The sequence below is a fragment of the Schistocerca gregaria genome, chromosome 4, assembly GCF_023897955.1.
Source record: "Schistocerca gregaria isolate iqSchGreg1 chromosome 4, iqSchGreg1.2, whole genome shotgun sequence".
NCBI classification, from domain to species: domain Eukaryota; kingdom Metazoa; phylum Arthropoda; class Insecta; order Orthoptera; family Acrididae; genus Schistocerca; species Schistocerca gregaria.
Genome location: NC_064923.1, coordinates 761,195,025 through 761,213,767, shown reverse-complemented (window position 1 = coordinate 761,213,767; position 18,743 = coordinate 761,195,025). Strand labels below are relative to the sequence as shown.

At 43.8% G+C, this 18,743-nt stretch overlaps 1 protein-coding gene across 1 annotated transcript in view; it reads right to left on the bottom strand.

Annotated features, from left to right (window-relative positions):
• The window catches only part of LOC126267909 (RING finger protein nhl-1-like), a 62,524-nt gene that overhangs the window by 18,514 nt on the left and 25,267 nt on the right, over positions 1 to 18,743 (bottom strand). Inside the window, exons 5-6 of the mRNA XM_049973219.1 lie at positions 8,752 to 8,924; positions 1,460 to 1,615 (exon numbers count right to left, since the gene is read on the bottom strand). Of these exons, the coding sequence (XP_049829176.1) occupies positions 1,460 to 1,615; positions 8,752 to 8,924 (329 nt within the window). The remainder of the gene's footprint in view (positions 1 to 1,459; positions 1,616 to 8,751; positions 8,925 to 18,743) is intronic.

Sequence of the window (18,743 nt, the reverse complement as noted above, 5' to 3'; positions counted from 1 at the left end):
AAATGGTTACGAAATAACACTTGACCTCTTAGCCACAAATAATCCTAAGCATCACGACGGATACAGGAATTAGTGAACACATAGTCGAGCGAGGCTCACTTCCGTAACAAAGAAATTCACCAAAACTAAACGCGAAATATATCTATTTATAAAAGGAGCTAAAAATTCACTTGACGTCTTTCCAAGAGACAGTCTGCAATACTTCTAAACTATGTAAGTGAAGACCATATGTGGCTTCAGTTCAAAGAAATAGTATCAACAGCACTCGAGAGATTCATACCAAATAAATTAAGAAGAGACGGAACTGATCCGCAATGGTACACAAAACATGACAGAAAGCTGCTGCAGGAGCACCGAAAAAGGCACGTATAATTTAGACGAACGCAAAATCTCCAAGATTTGCGAAGTTTTACTGAGGCTGGAAATTTGGTTCGGATTTCAATGCGAGATGCATTTAATACGAGTGCTATACAGAAAGTACATTACGTTTTGGAATTAAAAATAAATAAAGTATTGAAAATTTTTATATTATATACAGATGAAAGCTACACTTAAATACTATTCTACATAGCTGCCATTTAAATTAAGGCACTTATCGTAGCGATGGACGAGCTTGGAAATTCCTTCCTCGTAAAATTCGGCCGCCTGCGCCTTCAACCACGTGGTTACCTCTTCTTGAAGCTGTGCGTCGTCATCAAAACGCTGCATAGCCAACCACTTCTTTATTGCTGGGAATAAGTGGAAGTCGCTCGGTGCCAGGTCGGGACTGTACGGCGGATGAGGAAACAACTCCCACTTAAAAGATCCGAGAACTTCACGAGTGGCATTTGCCGTGTGAGCCCGGGCGTTGTCGTGGATCAGCAAAATCTTTGAGCCCAACTTTCCCCTGCGCTTGTTTTGTATTGCTCTTCTGTGGTTGTGCAGAGTTTGGCAGTACCTTTGAGAGTTTATTGTAGTGCCTCTTTCTAGGAAATCCACAAAAATCACACCTTTTCTGTCCCAAAAGACAGTCATTACGTGGTTGAAGGCGCAGGCGGCCGAATTTTACGACGAAGGAATTTCCAAGCTCGTCCATCGCTACGATAAGTGCCTTAATTTAAATGGCAACTATGTAGAAAAGTAGTATTTAAGTGTGGCTTTCATCTATATATAATAAAAAAATTCAAAATACTTTATTTATTTTTAATTCCAAAACGTAATGTAGTTTGTGGATAGCACTCGTAGTTTGCACAACGAAGGTCTCTCTAGAAATGTGGCGGAAAATCCAAAGAGATTCTGGTCCTATGTTAAGTAATCCAGCGGAAAGTCTCAGTAAGTACCTTTACTGCGCGACAGCGATGAGGAGGAGGAGGGGGAGACAAGAGACCCAACCCCTCGGAGCAGGTAAAACCGTGGCGAATATCCGGCGTGGCAAATGTCCGCACACCCCAGTGGGCTGTGGCGGGCAGCCGCTACGCACCTTTACCCTGTTGTTGCCGCTGTCTGCGACGGCGATCCTGTCCCGCGACACGGCGACGCCGGTCGGCTGGTCGAACTCCGTCTGCAGCACGCCGGGCTGCTCCTCCAGAGGTCTGACACCCAGCACGCGCAACACCGTCCCGTCAGACCGCAGCACCTGCACAATACACACGGGGCACCTGGCAGCGGGAGTCACACTAAAGACAGCACCAAGTGTCGCAGGGGTACCAAACTGCCGACATAAGTATACGGTTAAATTTTCAGTGTGGTTTGCTTTATTTTATAATGTATATTCTGAACTTTAGTGAGATGTTGTACAATCTCAGGTGATGTAGTGTCCCTTTTGCAATATTCATCATTATCGAGGTGAAACATAAATAAAAATGACTGTATGTGACTCAAAATGAATTGCAAACATCGATTTATCTGCGAAAGGTAATAACACTAAGTAAAAACACTAACTGTAAAAATATACCATATAGATCGATAGATGCAGAAAAGACATTATTTTTATTGTATGAGGTTATAATGTGTAAGTAATTAAAAGAAATATTATCTTTGTAACAGTATAAAATACAATGCAATGCTCATTCTTCTGTCTAGTCTGTTCTGTTTTGTTCGTTCTGGTGTTAGCTGGAATAAGGTGCGCAAGTTATTGTGCTGCGCTAGCATTTGTTTCTGTCGTAACGTAATTGCAAATATTTAATGCTGTAAACTGTGTCCTGTATAAAGTGATCTCCGTGTGTTATTTCAAGAACCTACGTCACATTTATCTTATAAAAAGAATATTTAATGAAAATTATTTAGCATGTTTCCAGCTGCTGCGGAGCGAGTAACGGTGATCTCTGACTGTTAACAATTAGCTGCCATTACGCGATACATTGAAAAATATTTTTTCACTGCACAATGTCTGATAGTCGGAGCGGAAGAAATTATGTAAAAACATTCAGTGAGATTAATTGAAGGAATCCAGAGAAATAATTTTATTAAAACTTGTCTATTTTCTGTGATAGTGAATTGGAGCTAAGTAAGCCGGCCGCGGTGGTCTAGCGGTTCTAGACGCTCAGTCCGGAACCGCGCGACTGGTTCGAATCCTGCCTCGTGCATGGATGTGTGTGATGTCTTTAGGTTAGTTAGGTTTAAATAGTTCTACGTTCTAGGGGACTGGTGACCACAGATGTTAAGTCCCATAGTGCTCAGAGCCATTTTTTAGAGCTAAGTAATACTGCGCTATTGCATTTACAGTAATTTGTAGGGAGCAGGCGCTCGATAAAAACAGATATAATACGTAATTGGCAACATACGAAATTAATTATTTTGCTTATTATATCTCTTTTGTATTTTTTTGAAAGCTAAACGTATAAACTAACTTCACTAAAAATCAGTAACGTATCACGATAAATCAAAGGACAAACAAATTTAGTAGGAGAGTGTTTTGCTCCAAATAAATAGTTACATTTTTTTAAAGAGATATAATACCGATAATTCAACATAACTGTTACTTGAGGTGGGTATGGTGCGTGGTGGAAGAGACGGACTTAGCTAGGATTCATTAAAGCTAATAATCTTGATTTTTTTCCGTGCAAAGTTGAACTATTTCGATTTTAGTGTGACTCTACGGTGTACCTACACAGCTTTGACTCGCCTGTGTCGAGTTTCTACGGAAGTAGTAAGGAACCAAATGGAAACTGAATATAACCGGCGTGCGTTTTTCAGTACAGTGTTCTATTCTCTGATCCATTTCTCCAGTGTTACATCACTACAGCTTATCACTGATGTTGCAATGATGACTATTCAAACCTCTGTCGTAGTCAAAATGAGGCTGTAGATCCTTATTAAGCGTGTTTTATAAGCGTGACTGACCTGGGAATTGATCCAAGGGTGTCGATAAGTGTTTCCTGGCTAATCGGTGATCAAATACCTCGCATAATTTGCCTCACACGTGGCACTAGACCGCGTCCGAGTAGATTTCGGGGGCGACTGCCCACAAGACTCACTGCGACGCTGCGGCAGCTCCGAGGGTGAGTTTCAACGTTGGAATGTTGTGTACAGTGAGCGTCGTAATAACGGACGGCAATTATCAATAGTGCTACTGAAAGAAAGATTTAAATTGAAAGAAAAAGACCATATACTCTTGAAGACTGTTCAGAAGTTTTGGCTTGACATCATTTGAGAGATTTTCTCCATTCAGCTAACACAACTAATAAGTTGAGGTGGCACGTCAGCTGACTTTCTGGAGCTCAATAAACGCCATAACAAGTCATCACATCACACGATACGCTACAGGCTAGTTTGAGAGGTTCCTCTGCGTGGATAGCCCTTGACACTAACCACCGTCCATAAAACCTTCTTTAATATTTTATAAAAACTTTTACAAAAGACATTTTAATATACATCTCTCTAAATTTGTATTGTGTTGTAACTGTTTTCGAAAGTATGCAGCTTTTAATTATGTACGACACATGCCTACAATTTTAGAATCGTTAGCTTATTATTTAGCCCTGAGAAAGTTGGCGACCTTGCAGTGTGGGACAACACCATTTAGCCTAGATCACAGCTCTCACGGACGATTACATATTGCCGGGAATAGCTGCACAAATAAAACAATTTTAGCAGCTTTGTGGTGTTCATGCATTAACCAAAAATTATGAGCACTACCTACTGCAAGATTGAATTTCGCCTTGCGAGGTTCCGGGCACGTAACGTCGAAAGGAATGTATATTCAAAGAGCAGAGACCAATGGGGAATCATTCTGCCGACGATACTGACCACAGCAGGGAAATCCACTGGCATAAACAAATATGGACAAGGGCATTTGTTGCGGCCTGGTGCTGGTGAATGGGCGAAACTGGTTTGCTGTTCGTGCGCTACTGTCGTGAGCGTCTTGGCTGAAGGATGGTTAAACCAGAAGTAGGACACAATGTTATGCCTCATCAGAGAGAGTGGAGGTGGAGACTTCTGTGCTGTGGAAAGTAGGTTAGGCCACGATCTGTGGCACATCTGAGGACAGAGTGCAATGCTAGTGCAGCCAGAAGTGTTTCAGAGCACACAGTGCGGTGCACGTTCTTCCCTGCAGAAGAAGAGCCCTACTTGCTCCCATGTCGATCCGACGACGTTGCGTTGTCAGTTACGATTGCAGTGGGCAAGGGATCATCAGGACTGGACCGTGGATCAGTAGAAACATGGCGCCTTGTGGAATGAACCACCTTTCTTCTTCCATCAGATGGATGGTTATGTCTGGATACATCATGAGTGAAGTGAATGCTGCTCTAAACGTGCGCCACACCACGGACATCGGCTGGTTGGGGAAGTATGACGGTGCGATAATGCTGCAACCTCGCTGCTTGCTGCTTGCCAGCATATTCCAGCGGTGAAGAAACAAGTCCACCGAGCAGGAATGGTGCTGGTTAAATGGACAGTAAGACTCAGTCGGCTCGATAACTCTCAGCGGGCCCATTTCATTATCGTTGGATCCTGCCGGCTAGCAGCGAACTGTGAGGTGGCAGCGTAAGTGCACCCTTACGCTATGGTGGACATTGACCTGGGAGTGCATCGGACCTGTGGTAGTCATAGACAGCTGCAAAGTACAGGCACATAGCTGCAGACTGCCAGCATTGCTTAGTGGTTCATCTCTTCACCAACAGCTATGGTACCTTCCAGCAGGATATCTCTCTATGTCGCATGTTCAGAATCGTGCTGTAGTGGTCTGAGCTGTCTTGTAGCAAAATCAAGTTTAGCCACCAAATTCGCCTGATCTGAACTCGATGATAAACATCTGCGACGCTACTAAGCCCAGAAATCACCGGCTCATAATTGAAACAAAAAAAACCTCTAAGTGCCATAATACAGAATTTTGTAGTTTTGTGTGAAGTGGGATCTACACGCCACGCCCAGTAATACTACCACGAATGAAAATTGCAGTCAAGAGATGGCATACGGTTTAAAAGCCATTGCTGTTTAACTGTATGTTCCGCGCGCTTACTCTTCATTCTTAAATAAAATGGCGGAGACAGCAAATGTTTGTAACATAAACGACGAATTAAAGGAGAATGTATTGTGGCAGCAAAGAGGAAAAATGATGAAAAATTTCAGGGAATGAATACATAAGTTCAAGCAATAAACGTGTTGCAGCAGAAGTTAGTCCAGCTCAGGAAGTAAATGTTATTACTGAAACTTCCTGGTAGATTAAAATTGTGTGCCGGACCGAGATTCGAACTCGCGACCTTTGCCTTTCCCGGGCAAGTGCTCTACCAACGGACCTACCCAAGCACGACTCACCCCCCGTCCTCACAGCTTTATTTCGGCTAGTACCTCGTCTCCTTCCTTCCAAACTTTACAGAAGGTCTCCTGCGAACCTTGCAGAACTAGCACTCCTGAAAGAAAGGATATTGCTGAGACATGGCTTAGCCACGGCCTGGGGGATGTTTCCAAAATGAGATTTTCACTCCGCAGCGTAGTGTGCACTGGTATGAAACTTCCTGGCAGATCAAAACTGTGTGCCCTTACCGAGACTCGAACTCGGGACCTTTGCCTTTCGCGTGCAAGTGTTCTCGGTCCGGCACACAGTTTTAATCTGCCGGGAAGTTTCATATCAGCGCACACTCCGCTGCAGAGTGAAAATCTCCTTCTGGAAGTGTTATTACTGGTTGCCAACCTACGCAATACCTAGACAGAATGTTTATTCTTGAGTTGCCAAATGTATTTTCCCAGCAGAACGGCATGATACAGAAAATAAAGCGATTTATAGTAGGTAACAACAATGCATCTGTCTTCTTAGGTGCAAGAAACCAGTAGATTTTAATATAAATATGGCAGATATAACCATACCGAATGTACACAGGCTATGGTTAAACAATCATAACCTTCAAGGAGTTAAAATCAGCAGAAGCTTAAATGAAACTGAGTCCTGGGAAAGTACGAGTATGCTTACTTTGAGAAAAGGTGTGTGAGTAAAGGACGTCAAGGTAATGGTACACACCTGCCCTGGATGTTACAACCCACATCTGTGAAGAAAAGGAGAAACACCTGATTGAAATGATGCAACAGCTGATAAATTATGACCACATGCACTTTTACAAAAGCAGACTGGAGTTCATTACCTTTTTGTAATGTAGTACTTAGAGATTTTCATTGTATTTCCTCTTTCAGTAAGTTTTCATAAACTGCAATGTGATGCTTGTATTTTCCTGTAGAAACTAGATCCATACTATGCTTACCTTTCAAATAAATGACATTAATAGGGTAATTACGACCATTAATTGCCCAGTATACTTAAAACTCATTTTACTCAAATTCATAATTCTGGCGCTTAGAGACTTTTTTATTTCAAGTGGTCTGTTTACGGGAGTTGTATGAGCTGCGCGTAGCCGTCTGGTTCCACATATTTCCGGAAATCTGCTGCTTTATTGAGATCCAAAGCTGGACCAACACACTGTCTATGCAGCCGGTCATAGTGCTCCAGCTCATCAGGGTGCTGGCGTAAGCTGTCGCGAGCACACCAGGCGGCAAAGTGGATGCGGGAAGGTCGATAGTAGGTGCCAGCAACGAGCCTACAAGGAGAGAGGCGAACGGCAGACCCGCAGGCAACGTGCCGCCAACGCCCTCTCGACCGCCGGTGTTTAGATCGCCGCAGCTCACCGGAGGACCCAGTCAGTCACCCGGCGATCAACGAATCGAGTCATCAGTCGCACTCCAGTGGGAGTTAGCTCACTATTTAACGGAGACTGTGCTAAAAAATACGGTACTGGCCATTAAAAATGCAACACCAACAAGAAATGCAGATGATAAACGGGTATTCATTGGACAAATATATGATACTAGAACTGACATGTGATTACATTTTCACGCAGTTTGGGTGCGTAGATCCTGAGAAATCAGTACCCAGAACAACCACCTCTGGCTGTAATACCGGCCTTGATGCGCCTGGGCATTGAGTTAATCAGAGCTTGGATGGCGTGGACAGGTACAGCTGCCCATGCAGATTCAACACGATACCACAGTTCATCAAGAGTAGTGACTGGCGCATTGTGATGAGCCAGTTGCTCGGCCATCATTGACCAGACGTTTTCAGTTGGTAAGAGATCTGGAGGATGTGCTGGTCAGGGCAGCAGTCGAACATTTTCTGTATCCAGAAAGGGCCGTACAGGACCTGCAACATGCGATCGTGCATTATCCTGCTGAAATGTAGGGTTCCGCAGGGGTCGAATGAAGGGTAGAGCCACGGGTCTTAACACATCTGAAATGTAACGTCCACTGTTCAAAGTGGCGTCAATGCGAACAAGAGGTGACCGAGACTTGTAACCAATGGCTCCCCATACCATCACGCTGGGTTATACGCCAGTATGGCGATGACGAATGCACGTTCCCAATGTGCGTTCACCGCGAAGTCACCAGACACGGATGCGACCATCGTGATGCTGTAAACAGAACCTGGATTCAACCGAAAAAAAATGACTTTTTGCCGTTCATGCACCCAGGTTCGTCGTCGAGTACACCATCGCAGGCGCTCTTGTCTGTGATGCAGCATCAAGGATCACGGGAGCCACGGTCTCCGAGCTGACAGTCCGTGCTCCTGCAAACGTCGTCGAACTGTCGGTGCAGATGGTTGTTGTCTTGCAAACGTTCCCATCTGTTGACACAGGGATCGAGATGTGGCTGCACGATCCGTTACAGCCATGCGGATAAGATCCCTGTCTTCCCGACTGGTAGCGATACGAGGCCGTTGGGATCCAGCACGGCGTTCCGTATTGCCCTCCTGAACCCACCGATTCCATATTCTGCTAACAGTCATTGGATCTCGAGCAACGCGAGCACCAATGTTGCGATACGATAAACTGCAATGGCGATACCCTACAATCCGACCTTTATCAAAGTCGGAAACGTGATGGTACGCATTTCTGCTCCTTATACGAGGCTTCACAACGAGGTTTCACCAGGCAGCGCCGGTCGACTGCTGTTTGTGTGTGAGAAGTCGGTTGGAAACTTTCCTCGTGTCAGCACGTTGTAGGATTCGCCCCCGGCGCCAACTTCGTGTGAATGCTCTGAAAAGCTAATCATTTGAATATAACAGCATCTTCTTCGTGTCGGTTAAATTTCGCGTCTGTAGCACATCTCCGTGGTGTAGCAATTTTAATGGCCACTAGTGTACTTCACCAGCAATGAGACTAACGTGGTCTATCTTAGGTTATGTAACTTCTTCTTCTTATGAGTAAAGAACCCTGTTACCCCACGCGTGCTGTTTGTGTTGCAGAAGAGTGTACCGGCCACGAGCCCACGCCGCGGCGGCTCACCTACCTGCAGGCGGTCGTTGCCGGTGTCGCAGACGTAGAGCAGGGTGCCCGCCTCGTCGGCGGAGGCGGCGAGGCCCTCTGGGCTGCGGAACTGGCCCGGCGCGCCGCCCTTCCTGCCCAGCGACGCCACCACGCGGCCCTCCGCGTCCACTTCGTGCACGCAGTGCGCGTACTTGTCTGGAACAGCGTCAGAGCGCAGCTCACTCCACTGCGCGACACTTTCTCCCAGGTTCAAAAATGGTTCAAATGGCTCTGAGCACTATGGGACGCAACTGCTGTGGTCATCAGTCCCCTAGAACTTAGAACTACTTACACCTAACTAACCCAAGGACATCACACACATCCATGCCCAAGGCAGGATTCGAACCTGCGACCGTACCAGTCGCACGGTTCCGGACTGCGCGCCTAGAACCGCGAGACCACCGCGGCCGGCTTCTCCCAGGTATTACACATAAAAAAACAACAAAAACTCCACCGCAGGTCTCTTTCTGCGAAGTATTACAAGCTAAAAAATCAGAACAGACGTTTCTACAAACAAGTCGATTTTGGGTATTAAAGCACGGCAATGAGAAATTTTTTTATGCCTGTCAGTTTTAATGTCAGGGATTACACTAAATTATTTGCACGATAGAAATGTGCACGATTGCCACAACGGGGTTATGACAAATACAAACTCTGGAGACTGTTAACACCAAAAGTGCAGGATGCATGCCACCGATATATCACCGAGCGAGGTGGCGCAGTGGTTAGCACACTGGACTCGCGTTCGGGAGGACGACGGTTCAATCCCGTCTCCGGCCATCCTGATTTAGGTTTTCCGTGATTTTCCTAAATCGTTTCAGGCAAATGTCGGGATGGTTCCTTTGAAAGGGCACGGCCGATTTCCTTCCCAATCCTTCCCTAACCCGAGCTTGCGCTCCGTCTCTAATGACCTCGTTGTCGACGGGACGTTAAACACTAACCACCACCACCATATATATCATCATTTAAGACTGCTTATGCCTTTCAGCGTTCAGTCAGGAGCATAGCCCCCTTATAAAAGTCCTCCGCGGTCCCCTATTCAGTGCTAACATTGGTGCCTCTTCTGATGTTAAGCCTGTTACTTCAAAATCATTCTTAACCGAATCCAGGTACCTTCTCCTTGGTGTGCCCCGACTCCTCCTACCCTATACTGCTGAACCCATGCGTCTAACATGACCCCACCATCTAAGCCTGTTCGCCCTGACTGCTACATCTATAGAGTTCATTCCCAGTTTTTCTTTGATTTCCTCGTTGTGGACACCCTCCTGCCATTGTCTCCATCTACTAGTACCTGCAATCATCCTATCTACTTTCATATCCGTAACCTCAACCTTGTTTATAAGGTAACCTGAATCCACCCAGCGTTCACTCCCATACAACAAACTTGGTCGAAAGATTGAACGGTACACAGATAACTTAGTCTTGGTACTGACTTCCTTCTTGCAGAAGAGAGTAGATCGTAGCTGAGCGCTCACTCCATTAGCTTTGCTACACCTCGCTTCCAGTTCTTTCACTATGTTGCCATCCTGTGAGAATATGCATCCTAAGTACTTGAAACCGTCCACCTGTTCTCTGTTCCTCCTATTTGGCACTCAATCCGTATACACACACACACACACACACACACACACACACACAGTATGTAAATATTTGTAATTTAAATGCTTTCTTTTAATAAGTAAGGACATTGTTTCACTGTATGTGTACATTTAGGTAGAAGTCTGTTGACGTTTCATTGAATTTATCTGTGTTTTACTCTAAAAATTATAGGCTCTGGGAAACAGTCAAAGGAATTGTTATTTTTACCGACTAGCAACGATAATAGGCAGTGCTTATGCGTTGTAAAATCTTTGGGTAGGGAGTTGTCACGTAGAGCGCTCGGAGGGAGCAAGAGACTGGTTCCAGCGCTTGTAGTGTGCGGTAGTGTGGTGTTAACGCTCTCGCAGTAGAGAGTACCATTTCGGCGGCCAGATGTCTAGAGCAGGAGTACGGACGGAAGAGGCTGTATTAATTACATTGCCCGTTCCTATGATTAGCTGTGGCTCCACAATACGCTACCCTCTTCAACAACAGCAGCAGCTCCAGCAACACAGTTTCGTCGTCGGCTCCGAGTTTCGTCGGATGCACAGCACTGAAGTAAGACTGTTCATTGGTAAAAAGTATTATCGGCGAACCCAGCAGCACAACTGAATGTGATTTGATTGATAAGATTTATTTAAATAATAATCAGCTAAACTCAGGGCGATTGTGTCCTCATTGCCACCAGACATTGTTACCAGGCAGGATCCTTGTTCCTTTTTTCTCCTAATATGCTAACTGAGCGTCATAAGAAACAAATTGAATAGTTACAGCCAGTTTATTAATGAATAATTTCTCTTTTAAGAATTGTAGGCACAGTCTGCTTTCAATTAACTGTTGTACAACAGAGGCTTCAGTATATGACTAAGTAAAGCAATTTCACTTCTCAAATTTGAGAATCAATCACTGGAAAAAAATCCAAATCTAAAGAAACGCACAAATTAAGAGTGCGGAAGTTTTATTTATTTTTACATATAGCTTGGAGCAGGTGGATGTTTGGTTTGGTACGTATTCTAGTATTTAATTCTGTTCAAGTCAGTAAAAAAGGCTCAGTTGTTCAGACAATAATATGAAATCCAATTTGCAAAATAAGTAACGGCAAAGTAAAAAGTGCTTGTTTTTTTCCCTACATTTCTTTGATGACGTTATGCTGTCACTGAAAGTCACACAAAATTGTTAAGGCATTGTTCACGTAACGAAGTTCAGTACTAACATACAGTTTAATTGCATATTTTCAAATCATTACTGGATGGTCTTTTTCAAAATTTAATGCCAAACATAACGGAAGAGTGACTTCTCAGTTTTCTTTATCATTACATACTTCATTTAAAATTAGTCTAAAAAACGTCCTAGTGGGCTGGCGACCGTTAATTACTTCCTTTTTGTCCATTACTGTAACTTTTGGACTCGTGGTCTGTGGTACCCCTTTCTTCCTGTGTTGTTCGTGAGTAAATGCACAAAATAACTTTCATATTCCAAATTATAGCTCTGTTCGGTTTAATTACTTTTAATTTTAGAAGTCGGTTGTACATTTTCCTCCTACTTATCGGCATCACATCTTCGGGAAAGATAGCCTTATACAACTAGAAAAAATCCTTTAGGCATATACGCGATCCACGGTCATATTTTATATCGCAAGCAGGATAGGCCGATTTGTAAGAGGGAGGTTACAAGACCGCTGCGTCATCGTAGACGAGAAAACAATTCGTGAAAATCGCGAGTCAAATGAAGGCCGTTACGAGAAGCCAAGGTCGTTGTGAACACAAGCAGATATGTTTCAAGCAGAACCCAAACGGCGGCCTAGTCTGAAGCACAGCCGTCACTGCGTTTACATCAGCTACACTGGTAAGCTTCACATACTCCTTTTACTGTTCGGACTTGAGAATTGCCGCAATATACAGCAATTTATTTCTCCATTAGAAAATTCAATTTAGACAATACATTGAACGCAGTAATTTTGTATGAACGTGACGAAATAGTTCACGGATTGATGGCCGCATTTCGGTATTTAACGGCACGCGACTACGTTGCCATCATCAGATCAGGTGTACTGATGAACTGAGTACCTAAGAGCACGCATGGGGCTTTTATATCGTCCCACCTTCCCTTTGACCTGAGGGAAGCCGGGAGGAGGGGGGAGGGGGGGGTTGATGACAACGTGGTCACATTCCGAAATATTGTGCATATTTGACACTGCCAACAAGACATTCACCTGTGAACTATTGCGTGATGAATTACGGTGGTAGAAACTGAAGAATCACACTTGTATGAAAGTGTTCAGGTGATTATTATAAATACATTTAGAGATGAAGTATTTGTGACATATAACTGCACCTGCATATGACATCCATGATAACACAGGTCTGCAAAAGAGTATTTTTTTTTTAAAGTTGTTTGAAATTTGATAACTGACTTTTATGTACTTTCCAGCGCTGATTTCAAAAATGCAATCCATTTTTTTCTATCACGTCAGCTTTTCTCACAAAAAATAGAGTATTTTTGGGTATAATAACAAAATTTAAGCAATTTATCACAGCGTTATAAAATTTTATTTTATGTAAAAAACATGATCTAAATTACATTTTCCATTTCTCTTTAAGCTCGTAAGTCCTTATAATAAAGCTTTCGCTTTCTGTTGAAGCTTCTTTAATTGCTTTTCCGGCTGTGGACTGGTTGAGGATAATCTCTTTTTGTGATCCTGCAGTAGTCCGCTATCATGTTGACGTTCCATCTTCCTTGATATCTTCTTTCCATTTCTTTGATATGTTGGTGGAATCTTTCGCCCTGCTCTTCACTTACATCACCATGGTTTGCAGATGTGAGTGGAGACGCAAGATGTGAGTGGAGAAAAGAACTTTAATGCTAATGTTACAGTCCAGCTTCTTAAAGTTGTCGAGCATGTCTGCGACGATTGTTCTGTAGTTTGAATTTCTTTTTTTTCCTAGGAAACCGATAACAACTAATTTAAAAGATGTCGTTGTTCCTTTTTTTTGTTTCTATTTTGTTTCTCAAAGTTGGGATCTGTTATTAGTTTTCTAATGTCTGGCCCGACAAAGATTCCTTCCTTTAGCTTTGCCTCGGATGAACCAGGAAACTGTCCACAAAGATATCTGAAACACTCCCCTTCTTTTGGGAATGCCTTAACAAATTGTTTCATCAGCCCCAACTTAATGTGAAGTGCTGGATGTAACACCTTTTTGCGATCCACAAGGCTTTTCTTCTCAACATTTTTGACCCCTACCTATCAGGTTTTTCTCAAGAGCCAAGCTTTTTTTTTATGCAGTGTTGCTTTCTGTCTCTACTGTGCCATTCACAGAGAAAGCAAGGGAACTTTGTATAGCCACTTTGTTGACCAAGCAACATTGAAATCACTTTTAAATCACCACATAGTGTCCATTTGTGCTCTGAATAACAGACTTTGTTTAAAACCAGTTCAAGGTTTAGGTATCTTTTTTTTAAGTGAGCCGAGTGCCCAACCGGTATAGAACCATACTTATTGCCATTGTGTAGAAGTACTGTTTTAAGGCTTCTTTTTTTAAGAATCAATAAAAAGTCTCCACTCATCAGGAACATATTCTATTTTGAAACGTGCCATAAGTCCAGGAAAATCACTGCAAAGCACCAAGTCACCTTCTTTCCCTCGATCGATACCAAGAAAAGGATGCACCCGGAGCCAACATATGTTTGTCTTTCAATCTAGATCCTAAAACCTCTGCCGATTCTTTAGAAAGGCCTAGGTCTCTAACTAAATCGTTCAGCTCAGATTGTGAGAATGTAATGGGATCGGTTGTGTCAGGATCGTAGCAATCTCTTTCCTCTTCACTATCACCTTGCTGAGCCAATGGCTCGTGACCATCTATATCATCCAAAGAATCTGGGGGAGAGGGTACTGATACTTCACGTCCATGAGGAACAGAGCGAATGACTGATTGAATGTTAGGGTAAGAAATACACTTTTTGTTTTTCAAACTGAAACCTCGTACGTTACAAGAACAAAAATAGCAGTCATCGCTATGATTTTTGGGCTCCCTCCAAACCACTGGTATTCCAAAATGTAAGGACTGCTTTTTATGTTGAAACCATTGCCTCAGTTCTTCAACACACACTGCACAAACTTTGTGTGGGGCCCTAGGCTTATCTTGATCGCCTAACTTTATACCAAAATAGGCGAAATGTACTTTTTCAACAAGATCGGAAATGTTTCTTTGTTATTTTTTAACGGAATAGTTACCAAAAATGTAGCAAAAGCAATCTGGCGAGTTTATTTATACGACCTCTGGGAGCCATTGTCCACTGTCCATAAAACAACTTCACAACACAAGAAAACAGTGACTACTTTAAAGCACTTGTAACAACATCACGTGAACAGCACAGAGTGAAGAGGTACTGTGAAATGAAGGACAATCGCAGAAGCTCACAGCTTGGTGATGGCGGGGAAGGGGCAGCGGGACAGACAGGCACGGACATGGAAATACTGCTGGTTTCTCACAATTACTCTCTATTTCACGTATATCTAGTACAAAAGCAGCTAAATAACAGTTTGTGGAGATCCTAGAAACCAAAATTCAAACTCACTAGAGTGCTTAAATATCGAAAAAATCTAAATTAGACAAGCAGTATGTGGAATAATTGTACGTGATGGAATTTTTTCACTATTTTTCCCGAAATTAGCATTGAAAACACTTAATAAATTTGAAACAATTTTTATGTCGCAGACCTGTGTGATCATATTAGAAATATTTAATAAATTTTAGTCTACCACTGGAAAGAGAAAAGTGAAAAAGAAAATAAGGCGTATGGCATTGTTGTCTGGGAGGTCCTAAGGAGTAGGTTCAGCAGCCTAATAAGGGAGATCTTCTTCTGCTGCGCGCAATGGCTATTTTCGTCGAGGTGTGCGAGATTTGCGTCTCACGTGCCTCTGTCAAGCGTAGGTCACTAATGCACGTGTGTGTTTAGTGTGGTCTCCTCTTTCTGTTGTGCAGTGACACGAGAGAAGCTGCAAGGTGAAACCGCGTGATGTAACACAAAGTACTCCTTTCGAATTGCACCGTGTGAATTGCTGAGTTTAACGACCCCATTCGATGGACGGATCATGAACTATGTCACATACCCTCACTTCATTTGAAGTGTGATGAGTTTTGGAATTTAATGCAGGACAAAATAGTGGTGAAAATTTCCTCCGCCGTCAGTATTCGAACTAGCTACCTTCGAGACGAGCGCTAAAGATGCCATTGTAACAAGAAACGTTTTCAGTGGGATAGCCATACAAACTCTAAATGCATATTATACGCCTCTCTCTGAAATAAAATCGTTAAACATTTGTAACAAGTATCCACAGATCCGAAGCGTGACAGCACTGTTAATGGCCCATCGTACTGGGTCTTGAACGTCTAAAAATAGAAAACTCCAGTCATAAAAGTACGTAGACTTCCGTCTGGGTGTAATGCTGCGTCATCTTGTAAGATACAAAAAATAAAAATAACCCATGTTTCATCCATGTATCAGTTGCCTTCCTCAGGGCGCGGGTTGGTGCTGCAAATTGTGTGGTTCTGAGTGTGTTATAAGACCACCAATATTCTAAGATTTTTATTGACCCCAAAATACCACTGATTTGGGGTACAACAGAGGGAGTCGAAATGTGGCAGACTGTTCTGGGTATACACGGCTTACTAATGATGGACTGTCCACCTACAGTCGGCAACAGGCTTATAGGAACTGTAGGAATAGTGTCTCCCAGCTGTTAGCGGCGAAAAAGACGCCAGTTCCTCACTGTTGCTATGGGTTAGCCGGTCGTGGCCGTGTCCAGTGTCCGGAGAGGCCGCTGCCCTGCGATCGTAAGCCGCTCGCCCTCCCTGTTGATGCTGGTGAATTGCTCCTTAACTTCAATTGCCATTGCCTATCTTCCTTTGCCACTAGCCAATGGTTGAGGGTAAGGATACAACAGCTTTGTAGCCAACTGGACATCAAGTCGGCCGCTGTGGCCGAGTGGTTCTACGCGCTTCAGTCTGGAACGGCGCTGCTGCTGCTACGGTCGCAGGTTCGAATCCTGCCTCCGGCAAGGATGTGTGTGATGACCTTAGGTTAGTTAGGTTTAAGTAGTCCTAAATGTAGGGGACTGATGACCTCAGATGTTAAGTCCCATAGTGCTTAGAGCCATTTGAACCATTTTTGAACATCAACAACAGGGCACTGCTCCAGGAGCATCTACGGCTAAAGTCGAAAGAGTTGGTGATGGATTGGAACAAAATGAACAGAATAACGCACAGGCTACGTTGCACAGTAAAATAATTGGTCGACAGTTAAATGAAGAATAAATCGAGGAATTGACAAGGAAGAGAAGCAGTGCTGGGGTCGGAGTTGATGCACGATGAACCGTGCTGAATCTATTACCATCCGCGAGGCTCTGACGTCCAAGGTGTACGCTAAGCAGGGCCCCTACAAGGTTCCTTACGGGAAAAATGGTCGAATCTGTTCGGGCAGTACCCACTTCTCGTCTCGCAAGTCGAAGTCGAGAAGATGAGACAGGAAACAGTCAGAATCCTACAAAGGGCGAAACCGTCCAAACCTAGCATCACACAGGGAGGAAGATCTACTACAGGAGAACTTAGCAGGAATGACGATATTCTCATTCTCCCCGTGGAATAAAATAACTCCACTGATGTTTAATGGACACTACACAATATGAATCGCAAATGAGTGCTCTGTTAATTATCCTATTTACAGAGAACTTACAAGTGATCTGACAGTGAAGACAATCAAACAAAGATTCCAGCATTCGTCTTGAGACAGTCTGTCGTTTCAGTTCCAAGCTCCTAGCGACATCAAGAAATTGTGGAATACGTGAGATCCATAAGGACAGCTGCCAAAACAAATATGGCTCTGAGGACTATGGGACTTAACATCTGAGGTCATCAGTCCCCAAGAAGTTAGAACTACTTAAATCAAACCTAAGGACATCACACACATCCATGACCGAGGCAGGATTCGAACCTGCGACCGCAGCCGTCGCGCGGTTCCAGACTGTAGTGCCTGGAACCGCTCCGCCACCCCGGCCGGCTAAGGGCTAAGGACAGCTGCCCCCCTCAGGCCATAGATGATGGGATCGACTCTCCAACCTACAATCTGGTGATGTGTATGACTATTAAATTACGTCACCTAGTGGGACACACAGAATCATATGTAAAGGATTCGACTCACTTCGTGCAACTTACACAGGGCCAGCACACTGATATATATACATCTACATCTACATCTACATCCATACTCCGCAAGCCACCTGACGGTGTGTGGCGGAGGGTACCCTGAGTACCTCTATCGATATATAATGGTCAGTTGTGACACAAAGTCTCTCTTCTGTACTTACTATTAGTATCGTTGAGGCTCGTATACCACGTGATATTTGTGCTCCGGGTACAGTTACGCTTCCGTCAACTTATTTCAATTGGGGTGATAAATTTGAGGAATAAACGGACGAAGTAGAAATCGGATCGTGTTCCACCATTCTCTGTCTCTCTCTCTCTCTCTCTCTCTCTCTCTCACTCACTCTCTCTCTCTCTCCCCAAAAACAGCAGAAATCTTCGTGCAATATTTTCAGCAAGCTGTATTACATTTCACAGGAATGCCATTGCGCTATTGGCTGCGAGACGTGGATCAGACTTTAGTCATTTGTGTAAATGGAGAAACAGGTCTGCGTAAGATCCGTAAGCACGTTAACATTCACCTGGAAAGTCCCTTCGGGTTTGCTGCCGGATCCTAAAATCAACTTGGTCACCATCTTCAGGAGAATGCTGCTTCTGCTGGCGAGTCCCGCTGAGAACTGAGAACCTGAAGATGGCGACCAGCTGGATCGCCGAAATATCGAGTCAAGTTGATTTTAGGATCCGGCAGCAAGTCCGAAGAGACTTTTAAGACTTATTATTCCGGAAAAGCCTACGTAATCACAGAGGAACATTCAGTTTACGCAGAAACAAAATGGTAACTGTGCAATACTATTCTTGGACCTGGAGATCTGCTTCACGCCCTAGGCAAAATGGAACACATGGTCTACCAGAAATCAGCCATCACCAACTGATACCTAGATGTCGGCCTCAACAGCACCTGGACCGAAAGTGCATCTTTCTTGATACGCCAACTGCCCGAGCTCAATGAACCGCCGATACGCACAATATCAAACAAGAATTGAGAAAGCTACGTATCACCTTCCAACCTAACGCATACAAAAGCAAAATAACAGCTACTCAGTCAGCAGGCAAGCAACAGAATTACTTTTGCACAAAGCAAGGCATACAAACCGTTATTCTTCTCAAAGTGCTGCCGATTTACAGTTGCCATTAACTGGCAGACGTCTACGACAAATTTTATTAAATGAAAACGTCACGCATTCAAGAAATGACTGTA